The sequence below is a fragment of the Sus scrofa genome, chromosome 2, assembly GCF_054392235.1.
Source record: "Sus scrofa isolate SSC_HxYL_T2T_F1_AM1 chromosome 2, Sscrofa_HxYL_maternal_Yorkshire_Landrace_v2.0, whole genome shotgun sequence".
NCBI classification, from domain to species: Eukaryota; Metazoa; Chordata; class Mammalia; order Artiodactyla; family Suidae; genus Sus; species Sus scrofa.
Genome location: NC_139384.1, coordinates 4,132,588 through 4,142,318, shown reverse-complemented (window position 1 = coordinate 4,142,318; position 9,731 = coordinate 4,132,588). Strand labels below are relative to the sequence as shown.

Below are 9,731 nucleotides of genomic sequence, written 5' to 3'. Positions count from 1 at the left end.
GCTCTCTGTCCCGCCCGAGGCCACCCCCCCTCACCCCCGCCCCACCCCGCCTATCCTGCGCTGGGAAGTCTGCCTGGTAACAGGCAGGGCAGCGTGGGGACAGGGGAACAAGGGTTCGTTCTTTGTCCGACCGCCTGGAAGCTCCTAGTAGGTATGGGCAGTTGTCAGGGGAGGCCAGACCCTGGGCAATTTTAGGGTAACCGTCTGTGATGCTTGGGGACCCTGGGCTTCCTGCCTTTACTGGACACCGGGAAGAAAGAGGCTTGGAGTTCCGTTGTGGCTCAGTGGTTAACGAATCCGACTAGGAACCATGAGGTTGCAGGTTCGATCCCTCGCCTTACTCAGTGGGTTAAGGATCCGGCGTTGTCGTGAGCTGTGGTGTAGGTTGCAGACACGGCTTGGATCCTGCGTTGCTGTGGCTCTGGCGTAGGCTGGTGGCAACAGCTCCGATTGGACCCCTAGCCTGGGAACCTCCATATGCCTCGGGTGCAGCCCTAAAAAACCAAAAAAAAAAAAAAAAAATGAGAGGCTTGAGGGGCTGCTGGGTGGCCCCAGCTGTGATGCTTGTGGGGGGGCAGGGGCGGGGGCGGGGCAAAGTCACATGACCCCACTCTGCATGGCGGCCACTTTACTAATTAAATACCAAAGGATGGAGGAGGAAAGTGGTCAAGGGCCCGAGGCTCCTGTGTGGGGGTCTATGCCTTCTCCCCTCCATTAGCACAGAGCCTTCGGCACAGAAGGGAGGGGGTGGGTGTGGAAGCCCCCTGGGGGCTGGAGTGGTGGGCAGGGCTGGGGCGTGTGTGGCTCCTGGAAAGATTGCGGGGTCCCGGGGCCTGGGAAAGACCCCGATTCCTGGAGCCCATCCCTCACCAGGGCCCCCGCGTGTTCATACTCGGGCCCAGCCCTGTCCTGGTCTCCAGGCCTTGCTAGTGGGCGAGGGCTGCCCATGCCCCAACTTGGCCTGGGTCCTGAGCCGCAGCAGCAGGCAGCGGGCCTGTGGAGCTTCTGGGTGGGGGGCAGCTCCCCACGGGGAAGGGGCTCAGGGCTGGAGGCCTGGGGTGGGGGCCCCTGAGGAAGAGGTGAGCTCCCAGGGACGCCCTCCAGCAAGAGGAGTGGCCAGCCTACCAGGACAGGGGGCACGCCAGAGTGTAGACAGGCCAGCCAGGAGAGGGGTGCACCAGGGTGTAGACAGGCCAGCCGGGAGAGCGGTGCAAGATCTGAGGTGTACACACAGGCTGCCCCATCCGGGCTTCGGTTGCCCTGGGATTCTCACTGTGGGCACAAGAACAGGGACCAGACAGAGGGCAGGGAGCCTTCTTCAGTGCAAGATAGAAAACGTTTATTGATAGGCATTTCCTGTCCCTCATAAAACTGCCATCTGCTCCGCTGGGCCACTGTGCTTGCAGGCAGGCTGGGGGGCACCAGGCAGAGCCAGTGCCCACTGCTGGGTGGGGGCCGGAGCCTAGAGGCTGCCTGGATGGCCCGTCGAGCCCTGTGGACCAGGCGGATGGCAGCTCGGACACTCTGGCCAGCACGGCGTCAGAAAAGAGGGTCACCCAGCCAAGCTGGCTGAGGGGTCCTTTCCGAGTCCAGAGGCTCGCTGTGACAGAAAGTCCCCCGTTTCAGTCACTGAAGGATGCGCCAGTGGCAGGGACGTGGTCAGCAGAAGGACTGAGCTACAAGGCAGCTTAAGGAGAACCCTCTCCAGAGAGGACAGAATGGAGAGAGCAGGTGTCCTAATGGCAGGACGAGACTGCTGGCCTGATGGGCGACCACACTGGCCGTGAACTTCTCAAGGAGGCCTGACTAAAGAGGCAGGAGGTGGGTGGGGCTGGGGGACCCCCTCTTCTCCTTTCCTGACCAGCCTGGCCAGCCTGGGGCGAGGAGGAACCCCACAACTGCCGCCCCCACCAGGGGCACCTTCGGTACACTGGGTCTTGGAAAGGGGGTGGCTGGGGGAGCCTGGCGGGGCCACAGGGTCTGTGTCCCTGTGTTTGCAGTTGGCCACCCCGGAGCCTCAGCCCAGGGAGCACGCGGGACGGGCACAGACCTTTCTCCTTGAGCTTGGGCACCAGGGCACACACCCAGCTCCTGTCCCTTTGCAAAGGGCCTCTGGAGGCCCCTGCCTGCCCTGCGGGGGCGCCGGCCTCTCAGGAGGCGTTGCCCGAGGGGCACTGCATCTCCATGGTGACGGTGTTGGGCGTGCCGCCCCCGGCCTCCCCCAGCTCGGCCCCATCACGCAGGGCCCGCTGGAAGACCACCCTGAGGGGCTCCCATAGCCGCTGCGACTTGTCCCTTCCGGCCAGGAAGTAGACGACCGGCTTGGCGCTGCTGTTGATGCAGATACACAGGTCGGTGACATACTCGGGGAAGGGGGCCGGGATCTGGAAGACCCAGAAGAGGAACCAGTCGATCCCTAAGTAGATGGAGGACACGAGGAAAACGGAGACCATGGCCAGGACGACGTGGTTGAGCTTGGCGGAGCGCTGGCGCCGCCGGGCCCGGCATTCCACCTGCAGGATGAGCGCCAGGCAGGGCAGCACCATGAGCGGGCAGAAGACCAGGAAAAGCAGGATGCCCAGGAAGGTGTCCATGTGCCTGCAGCCCGCCCCGGATCCGGATGCCTCGTGGCCCAGGAACACGCAGAAGTAGTTGTGGATGCTGGTGACCAGGAGCGACAGGGCCCAGAGCAGGGAGCACACCACGGCGGACAGGCGCTTGGGCCGGCGGCGCCAGTACCAGTGGGGGAAGAGGACCGACAGGCAGCGCTCCAAGCTGATGGCTGGCAGGAGGCTCACGCCGGTGACAAACATGCAGAGCCCCAGGATCCGGCACACGGCGCGGACGTAGTCGGCAAAGGTGCTCAGGAAGCCGCCGGTGTTGAGGACGGAGAACACGGCCTTGCTAAAGAGGTAGCCGACGTCGGCGCTGGCCAAGTGCAGGAAGTAGATGGAGAAGGGGCTCCTCTTGATGGAGAAGCCGAAGAACCAGAGGACCAGCCCGTTGCCCACCAGGCCGCACAGACAGAGAAGCAGGAAGATGTAGTTCATGACGGCCGGCGGCGGCAGCATGGTGATCTGCTCGATGGTCAGGAAGCCGCGGCTGTAGAGCTCCGGGGCCTCGCTCACGCCGGGACACATCTGCGCAGGCGTGGAGGGGAAACACCTGAGGATGCTGGCTGGGCCCCGCCCCCCGCCCCGCACCTGCGTCCAGTTGTGCTGGGCCCCGCCCCCCGCCCCGCACCTGCGTCCAGTTGTGCTGGGCCCCGCCCCCCGCCCCGCACCTGCGTCTAGGCGTGCTGGGCCCCACCCTCAGACCCGCACCTGCGTCCAGGTGTGCTGGGCTCCACCCCCAAACCCACAGCCCAGCCCAGGTGTGCTGGTCCTGATTACAGACTTGGCCCTGGAGCAACGAATTGGCTCCAGCTGGAGCAGAAGACACCCCTGATCTGGCCACCACTCTGTTCCCCAGAGCCTGGAGCGAGCTGTCTATAGGAGTGGAAATAATGAGTCCTTCATAAGAGTACCTGGCCGCCCACTGGCTAGAACATGTCCTTGTAAAGCGAGATGAAGAAAAGCCCCAGGAACCTTTCCACATTGAAGGAAACAAAAGAACGTGACCAATAAACGCAGGGCTGTCAGCCTGGACTGTAGAGTGGCTCTAACCACTGCAGTAGAGGCTCTTATGGGGACGAGTGGGGCAACGCGGACACGGACTATGGAGAGAGAACAGGGTGGCACCAATGCGACGCTTTCTGAATAGGAAAATGTACTGTGCCTGTGTTTGGAGGCATCCTTGTTCTTCAGAGATACAGGCTACGGGGGGCCAAGGGGCTTGGTGCCTGCCGTTTACTTTCACATGGTTCTGGGAAAGACAGTCTAGCTAGAGACTACACACAGAGAGAAAGTCCACGTGGCAATAGGCTAGCAATGACAGCATTGGTGAAGGCGTATGCAAAATTTCTGCACACTTGCAATTTTTCACGCTAACACAGGAACATGTTTATTTCAAAAAAAAAAATAAGATCACTTGCAAGTTACCAAAACAAAACTGGACGCTGACCCACAGTGGGATTAGAGAGAACTGGGGCATCAGAGGTTGTCCCCTGCTGGGCCAGGGTGACCCTTTGGATTTCTGGGTCATGAGGAACGAGGGGGTCCTCAGAGGGGGAGACACTTGAGGCATTTACAGAGCCGTGGGGAGCACTTCGGTATTTTGACATGGGCCTGGCCGTATGAGTCCTGCTGGTAAATCAGTCCTGCCGGCAGGGTCTAGGCGGGCATATAAAGGCACGAAGGTGGGTAGGTGCACGACCATGGCAACTGAGGAGGTTGGAGGCAAGCGGAGGGCACCCGTCCTGCACAAGTGGGCAGTTGTCCTGCTCTAGCCGGTAGGTGCCAGGGGGGACAGCAGGCTGAGTGATGGGCCAGCCTTTTCCCACTCCCCAGAGACGCCAGAACTCTAGATCGTAATGTGAACTATCCTGATTTTTAAATGTCCACATTTAAAGAATACTGTGTGGGCCAAACACAACATAGCTACAAGTTGCATTTGGTTCTCAGGCTGTTGACTTTGACCTCTCATTCCAAGTGGCCAAGGCTGCCCAGAGCACTGTCACTCCCCCTCCCACACCCTGGCAGACATCACTAATCCATCCCAGCACTCTATCCCGTCGGAACCTGGCCTCCCCCTGATCTAAGGCTGGGTATCATTTCCCATTGCTCATGACTCTCTTCCCATCAAAACAAAGCAAAACAAACAAACAAACAGGAAGTTTCTTGAAGCAGGACCATTCTGCCCCTTTCTAGATGTCCCTAGAAGAAAACTGGGCAGAAAGCTAGGACCCGAAAGACTGCTCTTTGGGCCTGGCACCCTTTAACCAACGGAGGGACCTTCTGGCCTGGCCCAGGTCAAGGTGAGTCTGCAAGGAGGGGTTGCGGGGTGCTGCCAAACTTTGGAGAGACTCCGTGAAGTCAGGGTAGGGAGTCCTATCCACTATCCAGCATCCTCTAAATATATGCATTGGCTCCACATTTGTCTGTTGGTCACCCCTCAATCCCCTTAGCCTGCTCTTTGCTCAGCCTTTCCTGTTGGTGGCTCTGACCACACCAGGCCACCCTGTGGCCTCCCGCGAGCCTCCCGCGAGCCTCCTCGCCGCTGGGGAGCAGACCCAGTAATTTAGGCAGCTCAGGGTGTAAAGGAGCCCCCAGAGGACCACCTCTGCTGCTGGAGGGAGCTGGGCTGCAAGGTTGCATCTGACAGATCAGATTACTCAGTGCCTCTCGCTGAGGCTGGGAAAAATCTGCCATCCTCTCCTCGGAGTCAGAGGGGAAGGGCCAGTGAGTGACTGGGCACGCAGCTGCCAACCCAGCCACATGCCACCTGGTAAAATGCCTGTCCTGGAGCCTGCTCCCCTCCCTGGGCTCTGCCTTTTCTCTGGGGATTTCTGGAGTGTTCGGAGCCAGTCCCATCTCTGCCTCTCATGGCTGCCACTCCACAGTGGACCCCATTGGAGGCAGGAAAGGGCTGCGGGCATGGTGGGGAAATGCCAGGGGGGCTGGGGTCCGGGGCCCTGGGCAGGAATGCCCAGCTCCGCCCCGACCTCTGGACTCACCCCTGGTCAAGTTACACGGATATGAGCCTTAGTTTTCTCAAACGTTGCAGTCCGCAAACTCAAGGGATCCTTCCAACTTGAGAGCGTTTTGCCCAGGATTCCAGAGGAAAAGTCTAGTGTTTTCAAGGGCCTCAGAGGAGTTGGGGGCACGTGCAAGGAGGGCAGAGGGGGTGCCTGAGCCTGATGGGGGCAGAATCTCAGCCACTGCTGGTCCCTGGATGTGGGAGGTAAACTGACTAGTGGACCCTGGCCTTAGCTGACGCCGGCAGGGTGGCCCAGAGCTCCGTGGAGCATGTGACCTCAGGGCCAGCCTCGCAGGGCCTCCTGGCAGGGCCTGACCATGGGAAAGAGCTGAATGCCCTGTCTCCCCAGGGAGGAGATGATGAGGCCTCAGAAGGTTGGTGACAGACGCCCCTAGGTCTGCAGGGACAGGAGTCGAGGGTGTCCAGGGATGAAGGTACGGGGGGTCCGAAGCACCTGGTAACCCGTGCCAGGCCACCTGCCCAGAGGGCTCTGCTGCCCGCCTGTCTGTCCTGAGCTAGAGGATGGGGCCTGGGTGGCAGAGTGCATCTGAGTGGGAGATGCTGGCCTGGGTCTGCCCCCTCCCACTGCACCCGTCCTGCAGACCCAGGCTGAGGAGCCCCCTCGGACGGGAGCCGATGGTGGCACATGCCTTGTTCCTGTTGGTGGGATGGGCGTCCCAGGAGCAGTTTCCAGCCATCTCCAGGCCTGGCGAGTCCAGATTCCTCACGGCTCTGCTCGTGGCTCACTGGCCTGCACACCTGGCAAGGCAGAAAGGGCCCCATCAGGTCCGCGCCATTCTCCAGTCCCCCGCAGACCCTTCCCCAGGCCCCTGGGGCTGCTCATCAGACATCAGCCTGATGAGCCATCCCTGGCTCCTCGGAGGCTGGGCTTTGTGGGAAGCACGGGGCTTCCCGCAGAGCTCAGAGCAGGTCACATCTGCGTGGACCACCCTCTCCTTCTCCAGGGAGGGGGTGTCCTCATTCACCCCCATGCCGGCATCCTAGTGACACCTCCTGGGAAAGAAGCCCCTCTCCTTTCCCACTTGGTCTGAGATTCCTGGAGCCAGATGCTTCTGGAGGTATACACTTTTTTGCCCACACACATTTCTTGGGCCCATCCTTTGTGCCCAGACAGGGGTTCCAGGCAGTCAGTCCCGGGAGGGAAAGTGGAAGCAAGGCTTCCTGGAGGAGGAGGCTTTTGCCCCTGCCTTGTGTCTGTAACATGCCAAGGTCTGGTCTTTCCCCTGCACGGGTCTGGAAGGCAGGGCAGCCCCATCAGCAGCAGTATCATTGTCACCACCATCAACCCTGTGTCAGTGAGTAACAGCTGGCCTACACCCAGCCTCCTGTTGGTCCTGGGTACCAGCTATCAGGCAGGTGTAGTCACCTCCCTATGAGGAGGGTAGGGAGGTGAGGTCACCTGCCTGGGACACACACTATAACCGCCGCGCACGCTGCAGCTTTGCAGATTTGTGTTTTTGCAGGACTACAGCAGCTGCGGGGGCAGGAGGGGCCAGCTTCCAGGCACTGGTGGTGGCTCGTTGTCCAGGCTGGAGGAGGGGCAGCTAGGCTAGGCCAGGACTGCAGGTCAGGAGGTCTGGGAGAAGCGACAGGCCGGGGAGGGGGCGTCCCCGCTTGCGTCGTGTCCACTCTGGCTGCCTAGAGCTGATTGGTCTACCCGCCTTGGGGCCCCTCGAATTGCCTTCTGTCCCCCAACTCGCCGGCAAGCACCCATCCCTCTCACTGTGGGGACCCATTGTGGGGACCCCTGGATGGGAGGAAACTGAGGCTGTGAGCGGAGGAGGGGCCCTGAGGGGGCACAACCAGGCCTCGGGCTGCTGGGCGCCTCCTCCTGACTCCCCCGGAATTCCTTGCTTGGCCCTGAGACCCAGCCGCCACGCGCGCGCCCCTCCGCCCCGGGCCGGGAGGGCGGGGCCGGGCAGACGCCGGTCATTGGCTGCGTGGGGAGGCGGTCCCCGCGAGCGGCCCGCCCCTCTTTAACCCTTGGCCTTCTGGCGCCGCCCAGAAGAGTAGCGAGCAGGACCCCGGGGGCGTGCGGCTTGTGCTGGTTCTCCGGGGGTGGCTGCTCGCGGGCTGGGAGCCCTCGTGTGCGAGAACAAATGAGCAGCTCCGGAGGGGTGCGCAGCTGGGTTGACAGATGGGGAGGGTTGATGGGGTGGGCAGAGATGTTACTACGTACCCGCCTCGCACCCACCCCCCCGCCCCCGTGGAAGTCTAGTTGGGTCACTGTCCCCACTGGCCACAGAGAGGCCTCATGCTTCACGCTCTGGGGCTTGCCCAGGCTGTCCTGATAACTGCGACCTCCAAGCTACCTGCCCCACCCCCACCCTTCCTGGCCTGGGGTGTTCTCCCCCACCCCTACCCGCAGGCGCTTCCACCCTGCTCTTCCACTGCTCCACTCTTCTCTACCGCCCTTCCAGACACAAGGCAACTCCTAGGTCTGGGCCCCAGGCGTGGCCCCCAGGGCCTCTGCCAGGCTAGACCCGGGTGAGACAGATGCCCCAGGGCAGCCGGCTGGGGCTGCGCATGGAGGGGGGCCTGAGCTCATCTCTGCTGGTTGGAGGGGAGGGTGTCCCCGTGTATCTCTGAGCCCTTGCTGCCCTGCCACCAGCCCTCTGAGAAGCTTCTGCCCTTGTGCAGAGAGATCTGGAAGCCAAGCTGGAGCCCACATGAACCAAAGCAACACATGTGTGTGACATGTGTATAGGGTGTGTGCGAGCATGTGTGCTCCTCCGGCCTGTAGCAGAACCAGCTCTGGCCAAAGCCGACGCAAAATGTGGCCAGCTCAGCCTGCTCCTGACTATCCCCTCAAAGCCACGCCCAGGGATGGGCCCCCAGCTACCTGTCTGCCTCTCCAGCCTCCAGAAGCTCCTCATCTCCTTTTGTCACCCCCACCCACCACGCCCAGCTCCAAACCCACCCTGGCCTCTGTCCCCCTCTCCTTGTCCACCTGTGATGTGCCCGAGAGCGCTGTCTCTAAGGTGGGCTTGCGGCTGTCACTTCCCCCAGACATAGAGCAGACCTTCCAGAAGGTCTCATGAATTGTCTTCATCCAACACCAGCACCCCATCAGGCACTGCCCACCCCGGGGGAAGGTGGGATGCAGCTGTCAACCTCCAGTGGCTGATCCCTCGGTGTCCACCCCAGGGCTGGTCCCACAGCTTCCCCGGGCTCAAGCTCCGTGGAAAGAGGGCAGTGTGGTCCGTGTGGATGACAGCAGTGGGAGCCATCACGCCTGGGACACTGTCTGCTGGGTGTTCCCTTCCTGCCCTTCCAGAAAGCACGCTGGCGAGGGTGGGGAGGGAGAGGGGGGGAGCGCCCACCCACAGGGGGCCGGAGCAGGAGTTGGAAGCTGAGGACAGCTTGGGGGCCCGACACACCGGAGGGGGACTCGCAAAGCTGCCCCGTGTCCCTGGGACTCCTGGGGCCCTGGAAGTGCTGCATACGGGAGGTCCTTCTCTGGTGGTGACACCACTGCTCTGGGGTCTCAGGGCTCCTGCTTGGGGCCATGTCATTTCTGGGGACCGCCAGACTCAAGGTGCTCACGTCTTTCTCCTTCCCCGCCCTGGCCTTGACCGTGCAGCCCTGGGTCCTGGCCTGCCACCCCCCCTTCCCCCCCCGGGGGGCCCTGGGCGCTATGGTGCTCTACCTGCAACTGCTGGCCTGGTCCTCGGGGGCCTCTGCTTCGTGGGCGGATTTCCCCCTGATGCCCACCTCTGGTCGCTGACCACCAGGGCTCGGAGCCTCGGGAAACACGAACTCAGAGCAGAGAAGAGATCTGCCTGCCTGCGGGGGGAGGTGGCTTTGGAAGTGTAACCCGCCCCAAACCCAATTCCAGGCCCGGCAGGGGAGGAGGCGGGGAGGGGGAGGAGGAGGAGGGGCTGAGCCGGGGTGAGGCTTTGGGAAGGAATGCCCCACTCGGGAGCCCCCCCAGAGCCCCACTGGGAACTCAGCTCTCTGCCTGGTGATGTCACCCTGGCCCGAGCACTGTGGCCCGAGTCCAGCTATGAATTTGCAGGTCCGCAGGGCTGCCTGGAGAGGGCGCCAGGCTGTCCACCTGCCCAGTGCCTTCC

At 62.2% G+C, this 9,731-nt stretch overlaps 1 protein-coding gene across 2 annotated transcripts; it reads right to left on the bottom strand.

The window, feature by feature from the left end:
- Window positions 1–1,317: 1,317 nt before the first annotated feature.
- On the bottom strand, window positions 1,318–9,414 carry MRGPRF (MAS related GPR family member F). 2 transcript variants are annotated; one of them, XM_085009898.1, is made up of 3 exons: window positions 9,308–9,414; window positions 3,284–6,396; window positions 1,318–3,243 (listed from the first exon to the last, which is right to left on the bottom strand). In XM_085009898.1, exons 2-3 carry the CDS (start codon window positions 3,595–3,597, stop codon window positions 2,151–2,153), a joined length of 1,407 nt encoding a protein of 468 aa, XP_084866024.1. In that variant the 5' UTR covers window positions 3,598–6,396; window positions 9,308–9,414; the 3' UTR covers window positions 1,318–2,150. The 2 variants fall into 2 exon arrangements, with proteins under 2 accessions (XP_084866024.1, XP_020938349.1); XM_021082690.2 differs by having other exon boundaries at window positions 1,318–3,140; window positions 6,288–6,396.
- Window positions 9,415–9,731: the final 317 nt, after the last annotated feature.